At 40.2% G+C, this 21,605-nt stretch overlaps 1 protein-coding gene across 32 annotated transcripts in view; it reads left to right on the top strand.

Moving 5' to 3' along the window:
* The window catches only part of FGGY (FGGY carbohydrate kinase domain containing), a 459,774-nt gene extending 438,761 nt beyond the window's left edge, over positions 1–21,013 (top strand). For all 32 annotated transcript variants that reach the window (XR_014808145.1, XR_014808144.1, XM_084964952.1 and 29 more), the window contains 2 exons: positions 13,912–13,973; positions 20,787–21,013. Coding sequence is in view for 30 of the 32 variants with exons in the window: in XM_084964952.1 (XP_084821078.1) it covers positions 13,912–13,973; positions 20,787–20,868 (144 nt within the window). In the remaining 2 variants the exon portion in view is untranslated. The remainder of the gene's footprint in view (positions 1–13,911; positions 13,974–20,786) is intronic.
* Positions 21,014–21,605: the final 592 nt, after the last annotated feature.

The raw sequence follows: 21,605 nt of genomic DNA, 5'->3' as shown, positions 1-21,605 counted from the left end.
TGTTTCATTTGATGGGTAAATAGTAGTAGTGGTGATAATAATAACCACAACTGTACTTTTAATCATTCATTCCATAACAACAGATCTACAAAATTGGTATTCATATTCCCCTTTTTCTTTTTCATTGAGACTCAGCACGTTAAAAGGCAGAGCTGGGTTTTGAATCACAGTATCTATACCGTCAAAGCCTTTGTTCCACAGTGAGTGGTTAAGAGTAGAATTCCAAAACTGAATGTCTCCTTACCTTTCAGTTGGGGATATAAAGTAGCTAAAGTGTTTAGCACAGTGCTGGGCTGTAGTAAGTGCTCAATAAATGGTAGCTGCCACTATTATTGTTGTTGTGTTATTATTTATGTTATAGCTCACTGTAGTAATTTATGTTCTCAACCAGAAACATCAGCAGGACCATTTCTTTTCCAGTCAATAATAGATTATTAGATGGGTGATAGCTTGCAGTTTTGAAGTCTATAATCTATCTAATGCTTTTAGCAAGAATCTTGATCTTTTGGCTTTGAGGAAACCGATAAGAGGCAAGTCAAACTCATGTAAGTAGAATGAATACTTGTTCAGCTATTCATACTAAGGCCCAACCCCTAAGGAGTCAGGCCATGTCTTTGGACTGAAGCTCAAAATATCACAGTAGAAGGTAGACTTACTTGTCGTGGAACCTCTCCTCTGTGCCATGTTTGCTGTGACTGAGTTGGACTGAATCTCTGCCTTGCTGGTGAAACACGGTGGACATATCCCCTCTTAGAGTGGATCTAGTTGTTTAAAAAAAAAAAAACCCTAATAAAATGTACCATTGGGAGTTACTGGTTCACTTGTCAACTGAGAGTTAATCAAAAAGAGACATGTACATGGAACCAACAGATTGCAGAGCTGGCAAAGACTTTAGAAATAATTTAATCCAACCTCTTTATTTTGCTGATAAGGAAAGTGAGTCCCAGGGAGGGGAAGGGTCTTACTCAGGGTCATACAGCTGGCAGTAATTTTGTTTCAAAAATTAATATGAACAATCTTTCCATACATGAATGAATCCATCTTTCTGCCTTTGTAAGCACAATATCATGACTGTAATTGAATTTGTCTTTGATGGTGGAGAAAGTAAGCTTTTAGAGTTTTACAGGGTCCTAAAGTCATCAAATTCAGATAAATTGTCATGAACTAATGCTGGAGATCTGCCTGTTGGCTGTGACCTCCTCCAGGAATGGCTCTGGTCTTATTCATAAGTTAAAGCAAGTTTCAAATCCTAGCTAAGCCATTTACTAACTTAGGGACTCTAACCTCTCTGAGCCTCTATATCCTCAGTATGAATTTAGATAATAAGACCTACATTACAGAGTGTTTGTGCACATCAAATGATTCTGATATACACCGTGCCTCACCAAAATAGACATTTACATTTAAATGTATACTTTCAACTAACCTTTAGCTAATGTCCTGCCAAAAGCAAGGTATACACCGATGAATAAGAAAGACAAGAAACTTGGCTTCACAGAGCTTAGGTTCACAAGGGATGATTTGAGATGAGGGCCAAAGGAAGAAGTAAACAGAAAAGGAGGATGAAGATACATTAAAATATAATTTCAGGCCATGCTAAATGCTGTGAAGGGTTTATGAAGACAAGAAAATGAGATCACGTGATAGATGGCGTTTGGGAGAGGTAGGCTGTTTCAGCCAAAAGTGACCGAAGGCATTCTGTTTGAGATTATATTTGAAGAAGACCTAAATCATAGGAAAAAGCCAGTCTCAGATCCAGAAGAGCATTCCTGAAACAGACATGAAGGCCCTGGGTGGGAGCAAACTTGCCACGTTGAATCAGCAGCACCATAGCTATTGCATTTCCAGAATGGCGAGCACAGTGAGCAAGATATGAGGTGAGGTCGAAGATGTCTGCACAAGTATGACCTTAAAGTTCTATCTAGGCCATCTGAGGAAATCTGAATTTTATCCAAAAAGCAATGTGGTCTGTTTCTCTTCTGTAGATAGGTTCATTTGTGCCATATTTTAGATTCTACATATAAGTGATGTTATATGGTATTTGTCTTTCTCTTTCTAATTCACTTCACTTAGTACAAGAATCTCTAGTTACAGCCATGTTGCTGCAAATAGCATTATTTTGTTCTTTTTTATGGCTGAGTAGTATTCCATTTTATATGTTTAGAATGGATAAACAATGAGGTCCTACTATACAGCACAGGGAGCTCTATCCAATCTCTTGGGATAGAACATGATGGAAGATAGTATGAGAAAAAGAATGTATATATATGTGTGTTATATATATATTGCTCTATGCTATGCAACTATGCTATATATGCTATATATATAACACACATATATATGCTATATATATGCTATATATGTGTGTTATATATATATTGCTCTATTGCAACTATGCTCTAATAAAAATAAAATTAAAAAGGAAAACAATGGGGAAGTTCCCATTGTGGCTCAGCAGGTTAAGGGCCCAGTGTTTTCTCAGTGAGAATGTGGGTTCGATCCCTGGCCTCACTCAGTGGGTTAAGGATCTAGTGTTGCCACAAGCTGGGTGTAGGTTGCTATGCGGCTCCCATCTGGTATTGTTGTGACTGTGGAGTAGGCTGGCAGCTGCAGCTCCAATTTGACCCCTAGCCCGGGATCTTCTATGTGCTGCCACATTTGCTCCCATAAAAAGAAAAAAGAAAAAAAAGAGCAGTGGGGGTCTATTACAGTCTTTAGGAATGAGAAGTGTTAAACCACAGTGAGAGACTATGATATAAAAAAAATAAATATTTGATCTCTGTGCTTGATTCCTGGCACTCAGCTCCTAAACCCTGGGACTCTGGAGTGAAGTGTGTCTTTTGTATACTAATAAGATGTATACTAAGAAGCATCAACACAGGGGCGGATCACCAGAAAGACTCAGTTATGATTAGAGGGCTGGAATTTTCAGCCCCACTCCCTGACCTCCAAGGAGGGGAGGGGGCTGGAGACTCAGCTCATCACCAATGGTGAGTTTATTATACCTATATAATGAAACCCCCATAAAGCCCCCTAAACAGCAGGGTTTGGGCAGCTTCAGTTGATATGTCCCAGAGAGAGCACGGAAGCTCTGTCCCCACCCCCATCACTCCTTGCCCTGTGCATCTCTTCCATTTGTTCCAGAGTTATATTCTTGATAATAAATGGGGCATAGCAAGTAAACTGTCTTCCTGAGTTCTGTGAGCCATTCCAGAAAACCTGAAGTGGGAGGGATGATCATGGGAGCCCCCAGTTTATAGCTGGTCAGGCAGAAGTACAGGAGGCATGTAACTGGCATTTGAAGTGAGGGCAGTCTTGTAGGACTGAGTCCTTACCCTCTGGAGTCTGACACTAAACTCTGGGTAATGAGTGTCAGAGCTGAATTGTTGAACACCACTTGGTATCTGGAGAGTTGGAGAATTGATTGGTGGGAGGAACCCAAACATTTGGCGCCAGAAATATTGTGGGTAAAAATAGCTCAGAGAAACAAAATCCAATTTACCTCATTTGTTGATCCTTCCAACAAATACTTAAAGATTGCCTATTCTGGCCAGGCGCGGTTTCTGGTGCAATGAATGACTCAAATAAAAGCCCCTGGCCGCATGGAGCTTGCATGCTAATCGAATAATAAATTTTAAAAAGTTTCTGGAACCTTTACCATGTGCTGGCAGTGGTCTCAGTGCTTTGCCTGAAATAACCCACATGGCTCACAAAACAGTCCTAATAGCGGCATACTGTTCTTATCCTCATTTTTAGACAAGGAAACAAACAAATGAAAAAGTGATTTGGTCATGATAATGCATTATCATGAGTGGTAAAGCCTGATTTCAGACTACTCTGGTAGTCTGCTACAATCAGAGTCTATCTTTTTTCTTTTTCTTTTTCTTTTTTTCTTTTTTCTTTTTTTTTTTTTTTTTTTGTCTTTTCTAGGGCCGCACAGGCGGCATATGGAAGTTCCTAGGCTAGGGGTCTAATCGGAGCTGTAGCCACCGGCCTGCACCAGAGCCACCACAAGCCGTGTCTGCAAACTACACCACAGCTCCCGGTAATTCCAGATCCTTAACCCACTCTGCAAGGCCAGGGATCGAACCCGCAACCTCATGGTTCCTAGTCAGATTTGTTAAACACTGAGCCACAACGGGAACTCCAGAGTCTATCATTTTTAATCACTGCACTCTATTTTCTGTCTTTCTAAAGAATCACTTTGACTGGCCTTGACTGTTGCTAGGGTACCAGTTAGGAGATATTGTTCAGAGAGTGGGGTACTCAAATTTTCAACAATGCTGTGAGTAGATATTATTATTCCCACTTCATAGGTGGGAAAACTGAGGCTTCGTTCACGTATCTGGTAAGTAGCAGGACTCAGCATCTATCCCAAGCTTATTTATCTCTAAAACCCGATATCTTTCCACTGTCATCTCCAATTCCTGCAAAACTAGAGAGCTCCAGGCCCCTACCCCTCCTTTATGATCAAGAGACCAATCTGAGGTGAATTTTAAGAGTCAATATTGGAGAACGAGGCATTTGAAAATTTTTATTTCCATTTGGTAGGTATTACATAATAAAAAATTAAATGAAATATAAATATACTAACACATACACTTAATAACACATACAGCATTTTTTTCTTTTATGCTTTTTAAATCGGTATAGTGTACGTAAAGTGAAATTCACAGATCTTAAGTGTACAGCTTGATGAATTTTGAGAAATGTGTGTACCTGTGTAATCAACCTCATTAAACAAGATGTGTGGCGGGGAGGACATGTAGGGAGCTATGTAGGTTGATGGATTGATACCATGTGTTTAAGGTTATAAAGGAGGTGTGAGTCTTCATGTCACAATTGGTGATGAAGACCTACCTCACTCTTTCCGTCCCTCCACATCCCGCTTCTAAACTGACATGGTTGTTTCCAGTGCATGGAGGTCAGGCAGAAGACCAGGTGCCGGTCAAAAGATGACTGTATCAAAAATCAAAACAAAACAAAACAAATAGAAGAACAACTAGCCATTTCTTCATGCTTGTTGGGGGAAAATCACGTTGCCCTACTTTGTTTTTCTTTGAAAGGGTCATGTGCCTCAGCCCACACATTATCATGTGAACTTGTTGTTCCAGTAAAATGAGTCAGAGTTCCTCAAGAAGGCAGATTCATGTATTTCAGAGCTGTGTGTCAGCATCTCTGAAAAAAGGTGCAGTGTACAGGATTGGTGCTTCTCAGGCACAAGCACACGCTCATTCTTAGCCAAGGAGATCACACAGCTAATGAGCAGCAGAAGTGGGATTTGAACTCAAGCCCAGAGGACGCAAGCATCAGGCTTTTTGCATTGTAGGGGGGAAGTGTGTAGGGTCTGAGCGCAGGGCTAAGCAAAGGCCTGGAGTCAGAAGGGGCTCTAAATTCTGGCTTTTCTGCATTTTTGACCTTGGGCAAATTCTTTATACTCTCTCAGTTCACTTCTTGGTCCATGAAGGGGGAAGAGGTGATGATATCTGTGTCATAAAGTCGTTTTGAGAATTTCAAGAGTCACGTCCATAAAGCGATTAGTGCAGCGCACAGCACAGAGCAAGCACCTGGGAAATGTTGGCTTGAACCGGTAACCTAGCAACTGCCACGGGAATTGGCTGCTGGGACAATGAATGCTTTGTTTTTCTGATCATACCCCATCAGTTATAAAAATTTTGAGCTTGCATCCTCAATATGTGGAAATGTATTTATGAAGAGGCATACACATGTTTTATTGGGCTTATAGGTTATCTATATTATAAATATAGCTGAAATAAAAGATTTCAAATATTTGCTCATCATGATGTTATTATACTAACATTAGACAGTGTCTAAAGATCCACAATCTAAGGCCAGGTGAGTTTTGAATGATTTTTTTTATTATTTCTAAATGATTTTGTATGTGCCACTGTATTTATATCTCAAACAGTATTCTTGATCATTTTAATTTTTGTCTCAATTCTTGTCATAGTCTAAGCCGTCTTTGTTTTTACCTTATACTGTGAAAAGCTAATACCAGGGAAAAGTGTCATCATTTTTCCTTTTTGTTTACTTGAATCTGCACCGTGACCATTGCCTTTAGTCCTTTGGCCAAGTCTTTCTCAGTTGCTTGCCCATTTTGTGAGAGTTTGTTTAAATAAAATTAGATAGCCCCTATACACTCCCACCCTGGAACATGTAGATGACGATGGGTAGCAAACCCCTGGAAGCTGGGGACATAGACTGGAGGGCATGCTGTCATGCCCCCATGATGTAAGGCTCTCACTCTTACCTTGGGAGATTTCACGTGTCTTACTCACTCATGACTGTCTGATGAGGGACCAACGGGTGGTGCTGGTGACAATCTGCGTATTAAGTGCTGGTAAAGTTGAATTCATTTCTTTAGACTACACGTCTTATAAACGGCACTTCCAGTATGTTTTTCTGGAATCCTAACCAACCACTTCAGCACTCCCTGGAGTGAATGTTTACCATTTTAGAAACACCATTCGATGATCTTCCATAACCTCTGTCATGAAAGTCATCACCCTTTCATTCAGCAGCTCAGCAAACATTAACCAAGCCCCTGTAAGTGATAGGACCATGTTGGGCATGAGACCTACACTGGCATGCTTACTACCTTCAGGGAGTTCATGGAATAGCTCTCCCCAGGCCAGGTTCTGGTTATTCTTCCTGATAGACCATGACGCTGCACACTGCCAAGTTTGCAGTGTCCTTTGATTCCTGGCTCTAGACTACCTATAGCCTTCCCAAAGTCTTTTTTTTTTTTTTTTTTTTTTTTTTTTTTTTTTTTTTTAGGACCACACCTAAGGCATATGGAAGTTCCTGGCCTAGGGGTCAGATTAGAGCTGTAGCTGAGACCTACAACCACAGCCACAGCAATGCCAGATCCGAGCCACATCTGTGACCTATATAGCAACTTGGGGCAACGCCGGATCCTTAACCCACTGAACAAGGCCAGGGATCAAACCCACATCCTCATAGATACTAGTTGGGTTCTTAACCCACTGAGCAACAATGGGAACTCCAACCTTCCCAAGTCTTAAGGCCGTTGTTCCCCTTCCCCTGCGCAGGGGAAAAGGTATCAGGTCCCATGCTTCCCAGATTTCCCGCGTTTGTGTGTCTGCCACTCATGGAATCCCCATCTTCTGCAAGGGGGCTGAAGAGCCCCTACCTTTCTTAAACCTAACTTCCCTGGGTAGCTCACTCAGTGTAGCCGGAAGCCCTTGGCTGGCTCCCAAGCCAGGCCGTAACCCGTGAGAACTGGGAGTTCCCTGTGCCCACACAGCCTGATGACGGCCGGCTCTGCTCCCAGGGAAGTGGTGAGCAGCCTGTGCAGACGGGTATCTCAGCCTTGACACACCAGCGAAGGGTCAGCTCCCATGAATGCGGTCTTTCATGGCCTTGGTACAGGGCTCCTATTTTTTCCCTACAGAAACCCTTGCACTTGCTTTCAGAAGTGACGATCAAATGTGAACTTTCATGGTTTATTTATAGCTCGGCCTTATAGAGAGAAAGAAAAGAAGTGATTAAAATGCAATTTTACCAAATATTTTGTTTTCAAAAGCTTTCATTGTGTGGGCAAAAAGGAAAGAGAAGAGCCCCTGTATTCGTTGTGCTGTCTAGACTCCCAAACAAAGAGGGTAGCGTGCCGCAAATCCAGATTGTCCGGCTCCAGCCTGCTGACAAAAAGTATGAATTTTGAGGCCAACTTCAAATACACTCTTTTAACAGAAATATATTGTGGAGGTGACTATATTTAGCACTGTCAGCATTTCCATAATAAATTCATATTGTTATGCTGTGGTAATTTCCAGATTTACTGCAGCCCGTGGGTTCATGAGGTTTCAGTTTTATGTTAATTATTTGGAGAAATGGGAAAACTCAGCAGTGCTATTTCTGATGACAGCACTGATTCTCTGGGCATTCTCCACATTGTGTCAAATACCCTTAATGAGCCCTGCCTCCCAAGAGAGACAAAAGTGAGCACAAGTCATTCTGGCTGCTTGTAGAAGCATAACTTTTTTTTTTTAAGAGTGCAGTATAGTTTTATTTTCTTTAAAATGATCAAATCCCTACATGCCACTCTAGAAAGTTAAGAAGACATACAGAAAAGCAAGTTCGCAAGAGAAAAATCATCACCCATGCTCTTGAACCTGTTAGTATTTTATATATTTTCATCCAGTGTTTACTATGCATGTGTTTCTTGGGTTTAGCACAAACACAGTTTTTGAGGTAGAAATGAAAAACAACTGTGTTTGTGTTGTTTTGCTCTACTTATTTATTTGTTGACATATAGTTGATTTACTGTTTCTGGTGTTCAGCAAAGTGATTCAGTTACATACATCATATATTAGGTTATATATGGATGTGTGTGTGTGTATGTACATACACATACATAACCTTTTTCATATTCTTTTCCATTATGGTTTATTACAAGATATTGGTTATAGTTCCTGGTGCTAGAGTAGGACCTTTTGTTTATTATTTTATATGTAGTAGTCATATCAGCTAGTGCCAAATTCCTAATTTATCCCTCCCTCCCTTCCCCTTTGGTAACTATAAGTTTGTCTTCTATGTCTGTGAGTCTGTGAGAAACAACTGTATTTTTCACATACACTGTCCATTTTCTCTGCCCTGGTTAAAAATTCTGATAATTCTGTTACTTTCTTAGATAAGTAGAAAGCCACTTAGATAATACAAGTTTTATGGTCCCTTTAAGTTGTGATACCTAACCAAAATCCAGACATTAGAGTATCAAGAAATATATAATAGTCATCACTTCTCATCTAAAGATAAGACAACTCCTTACTCCTTGAGCCAAGGATGCTATCTGTACATGTCAGGAAGGAGATGGCTGTGATCAGATTCTTCTTTTTTCCTCATTCACTTTCTCTCCAGTATATTAGCTTTCTTCTTGTTCTTCTGATGTGGTTGGAGGGTGTGAGGGAAGAGAGCTTAGCAGTGTAGGAAAGTTCTTTTTTTAATGAATTTTATTACATTTATAGTTGTACAACCCAATTTTATAACATTTCTATCCCAAATCCCCAACACATCTCCCCACCCCCAACCTGTCTTATTTGGAAACCATAAGTTTTTCAAAGTCTGTGAGTCAGCATCTGTTCTGCAAAGAAGTTCACTGTGTCCTTTTTTAGATTCCCCATGAAAGTGATAGCATATGATGTTGGTGTCTCACTGTCTGACTAACTTCACTTAGCATGATAATTTCTGGGTCCATCCATGTTGCTGCAAATGCCATTCTTTCTTTCCTTTTAATGGCGGAGTAATATTCCATCATGTATGTGTACCACATCTTCTTTATCCACGCCTCTGTCAATGGACATTTAGGTTACTTCCATGTCTTGGCTATTGTATATAGTGCTGCAATGAACATGTATCTTTTCGGAAAGTTCTTATCTTGATCAGCGCTGCCATAAATGTACTTCATGCCCTCTTAGTTTAGACCAGGACCTCTTAGTTATGTGTTTACAGCTAGACTCTGTCATAGCATAGTTTCTTTCTTTCTTTTTTGAGACTTTTCCACTTATGGACACCTCTCACTTAAGTTTATCTTGTCCTGGTCCACACCTTTTAGTCTAGTAAATTGCTTACTTTTTTAATTCCTTAGAAATCCCATAGGTTGTCTCAGGCTTCTTTTTGTAGACTCCCTCTGCCTCCCTAGGTGGGCATCTTGGATGGGATCTAAGACAACCCATGATGCACTCTCACCTGTGGGCAACCTTGCGTTCATGGGAAACAGTCATGCCTTTTAAGTCAGATAGACTCTGGCAGTGCTGGCTGATCACACTCCTTCACGTCTACACTGAAGCCAGAGCTGCTTCTACAGACAGGAGACTCAGTCTATCCAGATCCCTGTGCGTCTCAGGGAAGCCGTGCTCTCTTGATTCGTGAAGGGAAGACTCCTCATATAATCCCTTGCAAAGAGTTCTGAGGCTTGATAAACACACAGCTCTCTCCTAAAAATCCATCTTTTTCTGACCTTCCATGTAGATGAAAGGTTTAAGAGTTAATGGATCCTCCACTACTCTTTTTACAAATTCTTCAGGGTGGTCTATTTCCAACTCACTTTGGTATCTTATATCTGTCATCTTTAGATCTCAGCCAAAACTTTCATTTTAGCATTCTTTCACGTGTATGATCCTTAAGTTCATTCATCCCATAGACATTCACTGAGTGCTTACCATACGCCAGATGCTGAGTTTGGCAATGGAAATAATTATAACAGTTCCTGCCTCGAGGAGCTCAGTGTAGTTGGAGCGGCTGATGTGCTAACAAAAAAATTGTGGTGCCATGTGATAAATGCTGTGATGGATGGAAGGACAAGTTGCTTGGTTAGCAAATAACTCATTCTAGGTGGGAGGCAGGCAGTGGGGGATGAGTCAGGAAAAATCTTTTGTGGAATCGACACCTAAGCTAAGTTTAACATTTAAATCTGTACTTTTCTGAGAAACAAAATAACCTCTTTTTAAACCTTTAAAATCTTTATTGCTGGTATTCCTCAATAATTTATTTTAAAAATAAGCAAAGGGAACACAAAGAAAAGAATTCCCTGCTACCTGTCATTGGTCCACACATCTGTTACAATAGGAAGAGAAGTGACATTTATGGAGCTCCTTCTAGAATATAAGTTTCCTGGATCCCACCCATGAAGGTGGTCCTAGAATGTCAGTTCAAGTCCAAGACCCAAGCACAACCTTGAGGAGTATTCCCGAAGGGTATTTTCAAGATTCAGAGGAGGCAAGAGGAGGTGAGATCCTCCCTAAAACAGGCAGAGCAGAACCCCTCTATGAAGCAAGAAACAAGCACAGAATAAGAGAACCAGTGACAAAGTTGGTGACAGGTTTGGGTGAGACCATCTTAGCAAGACGGAGGCTTGCTTTTGGGAATCGGAAGTTAGTTTATGAAGGAAAATGTTCCAACACCATGTTGGGTGAGCAGAGCTCTTAAAATCTTCTTAAGTGGACTGGCAGTGACTACACTAAGGTGTGTTTGACTGTTTGCTCTTTTACAAAATGACTCCAGACCACCCTTTGTTGGTTCTTATTCTTTCACCTTGATTTTCCTTTTCAACAGTTTTTCATGATTTGTGTGTGTGTGTGTGTGTGTGTGTGTGTGTGTGTGTGTCTCTTTAGGGCCGCCCCCATGGCATATGGAGGTTCCCAGGCTAGGGGTCACATCAGAGCTGTAGCTGACAGCCTTTACCACAGCCACAGCAATGCCAGATCCAAGCTGTGTCAGCAACCTACACCACAGCCCACAGGAACACCAGATCCTGAACCCACTGAGCAATGCCAGGGATCAAACCTGTGTCCTGATGGATGCTAGTCACATTTCTGCTGGGCCATGATGGGAATTCTAATTTTTCATGAATTTAAAAAAAATCTCCTCTTTCATAAGGCTGCCATTTCTTTCCACTGTCAATCTGCTTGCTACTCTCTGCATCTCTGATCTCCCAGACAAAGCTTTGAAAGCCACTGGGTCTAGGAAACTGGATATCTAGTTCACAATGTCCATGGCATCTTTGGGGAAGAGTGGGTAAAATATCCTAACCAGACTGGAAATATGTCTGTGGTTAGCAGGTGAAAATGTATCAAGTTTATCAATCCTTGACTAACTATTGCAAAGAACTTTTATCTGCTTCTAGCATAGTATTTATCACACTCCATTTTAATCACAGTAAATGTCTTTTCCATTCTGTGGTGAGCTCCTTGGTGAAGGGACCCATTCATTCTTTGTCTCTGTATTATCATTGAATGCTGTACTTGGCACATAGAAGGGACTCAATATGTTTTATGAATATTCTAGGTACTGAGATTAAGCAGCAAATGGACCAAGCTCCCAGCCTGTGTAGCTTACATTCTGGTTAAAATAAGAAGTGGACAGGCAGAAGAGGAACATATAAACCAGTACATGGCTTGTCAGAAGGGAATTAGCGATAAATAATAAATATAGTATTTAGGAATTCCCCTTGTGGCTCAGCAGGTTAAGAACCTGATATAGTCCCCATGAGGATGTGGGTTCAATCCCTGGCCTCACTCAGTGGATTAAGGATCCATCATTGCCATGAGCTGCAATGTAGTTCACAGATGCAGCTAGCCTCTGTCATTGCTATTGCTGTGGTATAGGCCTGCAGCTGCAGCTCCATTTGACCCCAACCTGGGAATTTCCATATGATGTAGGTGAAGCCCTAAAAAGAAAATAATAATAAATACATGTTTATATAATGATATAATTATATATGTAAATCACAAGGTGGCAAGGATGGGCAAGGAGACAGTTACATATGACTTGAAGATACCCAGAGGCTTTCACATGCTGTATGGTGGTCAGCTTTTTTATTATTATTTTTAATTTTGGGGGGGCCATACCCCCCGCATTTGGAGATCCCCAGGCTAGGGGTTGAATCAGAGCTGTAGCCGCCAGCCTATGCCAAAGCCATAGTAACACTAGATCCGAGTCTCATCTGTGACCTACACCTCAGCTCCTGGCAACACTGGATCCTTAACCCACTGAGCGAGGCCAGGGATTGAACCTGCCTCCTCATGGATGCTAGCCAGATTTATTTCCTCTGAGCCACGATGGGAACTCCCAGTAGTCAGCTTTTTACATTCTTTCTTTCTCCGCTAGTATATGAGTTTCTCCAGGACAAAGAATATGTCTTATGCAAATGTGTATCCCTAGTATAATGTCTGGCACCTAGTGAGTAATTAATAAATACATAGAATAAGAAGTTGTATATGTGTGACCCCAGGGTGAACACTTTCTTAACAATAATAGCTCCTAAGACAGAACCTCTTCTGAGCAGCTTTGTCATGCTGTTGCTTGCAGTCTCCCCAGTCAAGTCTTCAGAATCCAAAGTTTGGGTTCACTTCCTCCCCTCCTAACTTTCCCATATATTTAGCAGCATTGGGAGACCACCCAAGGTAACCTGACTTTTCCATCCATATAATGGAGCCAACACAACCTGTGATTAATTTCACTGCTCTTCACTCCCAACCATGTGCGCCCAAGACCCCACAACTTGCCAAGGGCCTGATTGACCCATTGTAAAGTTAGCAATGTCCTGAAGTCTGGTCAGTTAGGCTCAGACCAGAGGTCTCATCTCTATACACGCAGCAGCAGAGACTGCTAGACAAAGAACTAAAAGTGAAATGAAGAGGTATGAAATTCTTTGTCCTACAGTACAGGTACCAAGTGGCTACCATTAGGTGCCGTTGTCATGAGTTAACTTGACACCGTGTTCAGAGGCTGATTATGTTGCCCTCTTAAGCCCTCATGTCCAGGCAATGCAAAGGGGAAGTCATTCTCTCCCACCGCCCCCTACAAGCCATAGCAAAACTGCTTGGCTTTCCTTGTTGTTTATGTCCCAGAGGTTTTAATATTCATCCATTTATTAAGCCCAGTCCATGTGGTCATAGGTGTAACTTTTATGTTCTTTTTTTTTTTTGGATTTTTAGGGCTGCACCCGTGGCATATGGAGGTTCCCAGGCTAGGGTTGAATCAGAGATGTAGCCGCCAGCCTACACCACAGCTACAACAACACCAAATCCAAGCCACATCTGCAACCTACACCACAGCTCACAGCAACGCCAGATCCTGAATGAGGCCAGGGATCGAACGGAGTAAGGCCAGGGATTGAACCTGCATCCTCATGGATACTAGTCATATTTGTTTCTCTGAGCCACAATAGGAACTCCCATAGATGCAACTTTTAATGTTTACTGGTTTTTAATCTTATCACCAAAGAAAATAAGTTGGAAAAAAAAAATGGACCCACTGAATTTCTTAAAGGGAAGTAAATTCTCATTTGAATGTTCTTGCTTGTGACAAGCCTCCCTTTGGTTTTAATTTTCCAACTTAGCTCTCTGTGTTCTGTTTTCCATTTGACAGGAGGCAATGGCAAGAATGAGCAAAGTTGGGAAAGTTGTGTTTCCTAGATGTGAGGATAAAAGGTAAGTTAATACATTTTCCATGCACAATGCAGAGGAAGGAGGACAGCAAACACATGCAACTCTAGAGCTGGAATAAATCTCAGGGTTCAGCAATCCAGGCCTCTCATTAAGTAGGTGATTAAGTTCAGAGAGGTAAAGTCACTTTCAGTTCCCTAGGATTACAGAGCTAGGTAGGGCCAGACCTGGAGATCAGATACAAACTTTAAAATGTTTTATTATCATGGTTGATATACAATGTTGTGCCCATATCTGCTGTACAGCAGTGACTCAGTCATAAATATGTATATCACCAGCCCCCTCCCCCTTGGCAACTGCGCATCTGTTCTTGTCAGGGCAAGACAGGGGAGAATATTGTCAGTAGAGAAAATTATAACATATGCAGAATTATAAAGATGGAACCAGCATGGTATATTCAGGTAACTCTAAACAACTTATAATTCTGAAATACAAAGTATGAGATGGGGGATGGCAGGAAGTGAAACTGGATTTGGCAGGAACAAAGGGGGTCCTTTCATACAGAGTTTTGAGGCTGTGCTAAGGACCTCATACTTCATCCTAGTGCAGAATGGAGATACTGAATTTTAGGCAGTGGTGGAACCTACTCTGTTGTGGATATTAGAAAGATCCTTTTAGAAGATGCATTAGAGGGCTAAGGGTAGAAGCAGAGAGACCTAAGTTAGAGATGGAAAGCTTTTCAATAATCCAAATGAGAGATGAAAAAGACCTATACTGAATCACTGGTAGTGAGCTTAGAGAGGAAGGAACAAGCGGCATTTATCATTTTAGGAAAGCATTTGAGATTAAGTCATAAAAGCAAATTCTACCTTATGTAATGGACAGTCAAAGGCACTGATCCTACTCAAGCACTATCAACATTTAACAGAATGGAACTATACACGGAAAAAACCATCTAGTGTCTTTTCATTTTCTTAAAAAAGGGTCTGAAAATGGAGCTGCATATAAACCATCCTGTAAATACCAGGGTCTGTGGAGCAAGTCCCTACATGGGGGAGCTCAATGCAGGAACCTTGAGAGTTCTGAGTTCCCCATGACAGTGGAGGCCCTGGGCCAGCAGCATCCCTCTCTTGTTGAAATTAGAAACAGATTATTCTTCTCCATCTCTTTACTGACCTTCCAAAGACTTTTGAAGGAAGTCTGTTTTTAAGTCCTTTGTGTAAACCCACGTATTCTTTGGAAAAGAATCCTTGGCTTCTTGCTGTCAGCTGGGAGCCCTCCTCTTTGAGGGAGGCACACACGATGCTCTAGCACCATCTGCAGGCGACTGGAAGATTTGCAAGGGGAAAGAGAGCCAGTTTGCTGAACTACTCTCATATCTCCTTGACTCAAATCACGTTAGTTATCTGTACCACACAGTTATCTGTGCCACACAGACCTAAGAACAGGAAAAAACATTTTTATATCATACAGCTGATAAAGTATTAATATCCATATGCAGAGTACTCTCCAAACTCAACAACCAAAAAACAAACAACCTAAATCAAAAATGGGCAAAGGACTTGAATAGACATTTCTCCAAAAATGATATATACATGGCCAATAAACACGTGAAAAGATATTCACCATCACTAAACATAGGGGAAATTCAAGTCAAAACTGCAGTGAGATAACAGTTTACACCCATTAGGGTGGCTACCGTCAAAAAAATAAAATAAAATAACAAGTGTTGACAAGAATGTAGAAGAATCGCACCCCTTGCATACTGTTGGTGGAGATGGACAATGGTGTGGCCATTGTAGAAAATAATATGGTGGTTCCTTAAACAATAAAGATAAACCACCATATAACCCAGAAATTGCACTTCTGAGTATGTGCCCAAAGAACTGAAATCAGGGTCTCAAAGAGATATTTATATACCTATGTTCATAGCAGCATTATACACAGTAGCTAGAACATGGAAGCAACCATATGTCTTATTAAGATAGAGAAAAAGGGGTATATAATACATACGATAGAATATTATTAAGCCTTAGAAAGGAAGGGTCTAATGAAATATGCTACAGTATGGATGAACCTTGAGGACGTTATGTTGGTGAAAAGAGCTAGTCACAAAATGACAAATATTACCTGATTCCACTTCTGTAAGGTTCTTTGAATAGTCAGATTCATAGAGACAGAAAGTAGCATGGTGATTTCCAGGGGATGGGGGGGAGAGGGGAGAATGGGTAGCTATTGTTTAATAGATAGAGTTTTACTTTTGCGAGATGAAAAGAGTTCTGTGGGTGGATGGTGGTGAGGACTGCACATGGTAATGTGAATGTACCTAGTGCCACTGGGTTGTACACTAAAAAGTGGCTAAAATGGTAAACTGCATATTTTACCACAACTTAAAAAATTGAAAAACAAAAAGCATAGGGAAAGAAGTACCTTGGACCTCAGCTTCCCATGCACACAAAAGGAAAAGTATAGTCTATTCATCATCTAACATTCCAGGATAACAGAAGGATGTAAGAACATTAGCTCACATTCATAAACACTTGACAGCCTGCAAAGTATTTCATGTTGATTTTCATGTTTAAAATTCAGTCACTCTATGATGTAGGTACTTTTTTTTTTTTCTTCTTCTCTTTTTAGGGCCGCACCTGAGGCATATGGAAGTTCCCAGGCTAGGGGTTGAATCGGGGCTTTAGCTGCCAACCTACGCCACAGCTCATGGCAACATTGGATCCTTAACCCACTGAGCGAGGCCAGGGATCGAACCCATGTCCTCATGGATACTCATTGGGTTTGTCACCACTGAGCCACGATGGGAACTCTCATGTAGTTACTATTATCGGCCCTCTTACAGCAGGGAAACTGAGACTCAGACCATTTAAAGAAGTTGCTTGAAGCCTCCTAGGCTTCTCTGCCCAGAGAGCCGGTGATTTTCCCACTGCACTAAGAATAAGGCCAATGAAGAAAGTTGCTGCAAAGTTGTCAGTCTTAAAATTGGAAATCTTCAAATTCGTGAGAAGGAGTACTGACGCAAGATCCCTTCCAGAAGTTTCCTAAAGTCAGAAAATGCATCGCATATAGTGCAAAAACTGCTTGATGTTAAATTATCAGAGAGTAGCACTAGAAAGAAGAAAACTGCTGTCCCCCAAATTGTTCTGTGATTTAATAACTTTAGAGGCTCATAGAGTAGATTTTGGTAGAACCTACATACAGAGAGACTGATGATAATATCAGAATATTGGTCTTTTTAAAGTTGTAACCATATCTAGCATTGATAACACTTACTATGAGTCAGAAACTAACTGCTTTTCAAATATCACCTTACTTTAATTCACATAAAAGCTCCATTGAGGCAGTTAATCATTCCATTTATAGATAAGGAAATTTAGGAACAAGGAAATTAATTTAAATATATATGGTCACACAGCTTGTCATGGGGCTGAGTTGAGATTCAAACACCGGCTTCAGAGTCCCCCTCTTAACTCTGTGTTTGGCCCCATCACAGCTCTTAAGGTACCAGAATTCTTAAGGTATAAATGCTGGGTTGGGAGGCTCCTGTGAATCCTTTATCTCTGCATGTTACAGGTAGATGCCCCTGTGTGTATCCACAGTTCCTCTTACACATTCTCTCCCCCAATTCACAAGCTGGCCCCGAAGCTCCTTCATGAGGACTTCTTTTTGGAGCACCCTAGCATCTACCAAGACATGCTAAATATCAACCCCTTACCCCCGTCAGCTCTCCTAACCAAGAGGAGTAAGAACCAAGTTGCAATCTGCAAGCATAGTCTGTCATAGCTACTATAGTCCTTTTCAAGATTGTGATGCCAGGCCAGGTTGAGCTGCTCTGCCGTGTGACTCACGACCAAAACCAGTTCTAACAGGTCTCACCAGAAGAGTCAGCTGAAGTACACAGGAGAGCAGGGTCCTCTGCAGGATGCCTGTAAGGCAGGGCACAGCTATAGGAAAGACATGAGTCACGTTTTCATGAGGGTTTACCCCCAGATAGAGCAGTCTGAAAAGGAAATGTATGTGTAGAACTTCTGAAAGGTGATTAAAATGTTCAGTTTCATCTCTGGTCCAGCTGTGACTTTAAACCAGTCATTAAACTGGGAGGGGGTGAGGGAGAAGGTAGTTATATGTGAAATACATAGGAAAAACCAAGTCCAACAATACATTAAAAGGATTGTACATCATGATCAAATGGTATTTATCCCAGGGATGCAAGGAGTCTTCAGTATCCACAAATCAGTCAGTGTGATACACCACATTAACAAAGTGAAGAATAAAAACCATATGATCCTCTCAATAGATGTAGAAAAAGCTTTTGACAAAGTAAATTCAATGCCTATTTCTGATTAAAACAAAACAAAACAAACAAAAAAACCTCTCCAGAAGGTGGTAGCAGAGGGAACTTACCTCAACGTAGTAAAAGCCATACAGGACAAATCCACAGCTAACATCATTCTCAGTGGTGAAAAATTGAAAGCATTTCCACTAAGATCAGTAACAAGGCAAGAATGTCCACTCTCACCACTGTTATTTAACATAGTTTTGGAAGTCCTAGCCATGGCAGTTAGAGAAGAAAAAGAAATAAAAGGAATAAAAATTGGAAAGGAAGAACTAAAACTATCACTATTTGCAGTTGAAAGACTCTACCAGAAAATTGATATAGCTCATCAATGAATTTGGCAAAGTCGCAGGATACCAAATTAATACACAGAAATCAACTGCATTTCTATATACTAACAACAAAAGATCTGAAAGAGAATTTAGGGAAACAGTCCTATTTAGCATCACATCAAAAAGAATAAAATACTTAGGAATAAACCTACCTAAAGAGACAAAAGTCCTGTACTCTGAAAACTATAAGATGCTAATAGAAATCAAAGATGACACAAACAGATGGAAAGACATACCATTCTCTTGAACTGGAAGAATCAATATTATCAAAATGACTATACTACCCAAGGCAATCTACTGATTCAATGCAATCCTTATCAAATTACCAAGGACATTCTTCACAGAACCAAAACAAAATATTTTAAAGTTTGTTTGGAAGCACAGAAGACCAAGAATAGCCAAAGCTATCCTGAGAATGAAAAATGGAGCTGGAAGAATCAGGCTTCCTGACTTCAGACTCTACTACAAAGCTATAGTCGTCAAAATGGTATGGTACTGGTACAAAGACAGAAATCAGTGAAACAAGATAGAAAGCCCAATATTAAACCCAAGCACCTAAAGTCAACTAATCTGACAAAGGAGGCAAGAATATACAATGGATAAAAAACAGTCCTTTCAATAACTGGTGCTGGGAAAACTGGACAGCTACATGTAAAAGAATGAAATTAGAACACTTCTTAACACCAAACACAAAGTAAACTCAAAATGGATGAAAGACCTAAATATAAGACCAGATACTATAAAACTCTTAAAAGAAAACATTGGCCAAACACTCTCTGACATAAACCACAGAAATATCTTTAGATCCACCTCCTAGAGTAATGACAATAAAAACAAAAATAAACAAATGGGACCTAATTAAACTTAAAAGTTTCTGCACAGCAAAGAAAACCCTAAACAAAACAAAAAGACAACCCACCAAATGGGAGAAAATATTTGCAAATGAAGTGACTGACAAGGGATTAATCTCCAAAATTTATAAATACCTCCTATAGCTCAATACCAAAAAAGAAAAAGAAAAAAAATAAAAAATTGGGCAGAAGATCTAAACAGACAGTTCTCCAAAGAAGACATACAGATGGCCAAAGACCACATGAAAAGATGTTCCATGTCACTAATTATTATAGAAATGCAAATCAAAACTACTATGAAGTACCACCTTACACTGGCCAAGAATGGCCATCATCAAAAAGTCTACAAACAATAAGTGCTGGAGAGAATATAAATTGGTGCAACCAATGTGGAAAACAGTATGGAGATTCCTCAGAAAACTAAAAATAGAATTACCATTTGATCCAGCAATCCCACTCCTGGGCATCTGTCCAGAGAAAACTATGACTCAAAAAGACACATGTACTCCAATGTTCATTGCAGCACTATTTACAGGAGCCAAGACATGGAAACAACCTAAATATCCAATGACAGAGGACTGGATAAAGAAGATGTTGTACGTATACACAATGGAATATTACTCAGCCATTAAAAGGAAAGAAATAATAGCATTTTTAGCAACATGGATGGACCTAGAAATTATCATGCTAAGTGAGGTTAGACAGTGAGATCCAACATCATATGCTATCACTTACATGTGGAATCTAAAAAAAAAAAAAAAAAAGGGACTCAATGAACTTTGCAGAACAGATGCTGACTCACAGACTTTGAAAACTTATGGTTTCCAAATGAGACAGTTTGGGGGGTGGGAGGATGGACTGGGAGTTTGGGATGGAAATGCCATAAAATTGGGTTATGAAGATAGTTGTCTAACTATAAATGTAATAAAATTCATTGAGTGAAAAAGGAAAGAAATACTTAGTGAAGCCGGGAATGTAAAAGGTCCTAAGCTAAGCCTGAACTTTTCAGTACATTATAGAAGAATCTTTGAAGTTGGATAGACTTGGGTTTCAATTCTAGCTCTGCTGATTTTTAGTGTTACTATTTTAGATTTGCCTCTTTGAGCCAATCTCAAATTTTTACCCCTGAAATGGAGCTTGTAGGTTAACCCATGGAGGTTAAAGATAATGGGAGTGGAACATGCTGGTCTGTGGCTTAGGATGCTGTAAGCATTCAAAAAATAGAAAGTGTCTGCAAAACCATAGCAGATATATTCCTGTTCTTCTAAATGTCAAGGAAAGCTGCATAATAGTTTTGACATCACTTAATGTATTTATTTTTCTCCCACAGATATTATGACAAGAAATATCAAGTATTTTTGAAACTGGTTGAGCACCAGAAAGAGTATGCAGCCATCATGAAAGGGGACTGAACAGAGCTTGCAGGTGCTGATGCCAGGTTTTAGGTCATTGCACTGGGGACCTCTGTTTATTTCATCTTATATTCAAGACCCTTAGGTATCATTTCATCATTTCTGTATTGTCTGTTAATAAAGAAAACTGAGATATGTGCAACCAGACCTAGAGTCTTCCATCTCAAAATACCACCATTATTTACTTGGTAGTTTCCGCAGGCACTATCTTGAAGACAGACGTTTCACAGAGTCGTAGGATCTCCTACAGAACTAAACCTTGGGGATCATTCAATCCAGGAGAAACTATCCTTGGTGATTGATTCAGTGTCAGCCATCAAAAACTTATATCACTTCAGGTAGGACATCTAATGTTTATTCTATAGGTGGCTAAAAGCTTGTTATTAACTTTTTATTTGTAAATAATCTCACACTTATAGAAAAGTTGCAAGAATAGGAACAATACAGGGAACACCCATGTTCCTAATTTTTACTTTTGAATATTTATCCCATCTGCTTTCTCATTTATATGTTGTCTCTTTCTCATTTATATGTTGTCTCTTTATATGCATGTGTACTCATACATGTATGTACACATACTTGTGTATATACTATACATACAAATGTTTTATGACTCATTTGAGAGTAAATTCCAGCAGAATTCATTTTCTTTTCTTTTTTTTATAGCCACACCTGTGACGTATGGCAGTCTCCAGGCCCAGGGTCATATTGGAGCTGCAGCTGCTAGCCTACACCAC

This window comes from Sus scrofa, chromosome 6 (assembly GCF_054392235.1).
Source record: "Sus scrofa isolate SSC_HxYL_T2T_F1_AM1 chromosome 6, Sscrofa_HxYL_maternal_Yorkshire_Landrace_v2.0, whole genome shotgun sequence".
Lineage (NCBI taxonomy): Eukaryota > Metazoa > Chordata > Mammalia > Artiodactyla > Suidae > Sus > Sus scrofa.
Note: the sequence above shows the minus strand (reverse complement) of the source record. Positions and strands in the feature narration are given on the sequence as shown.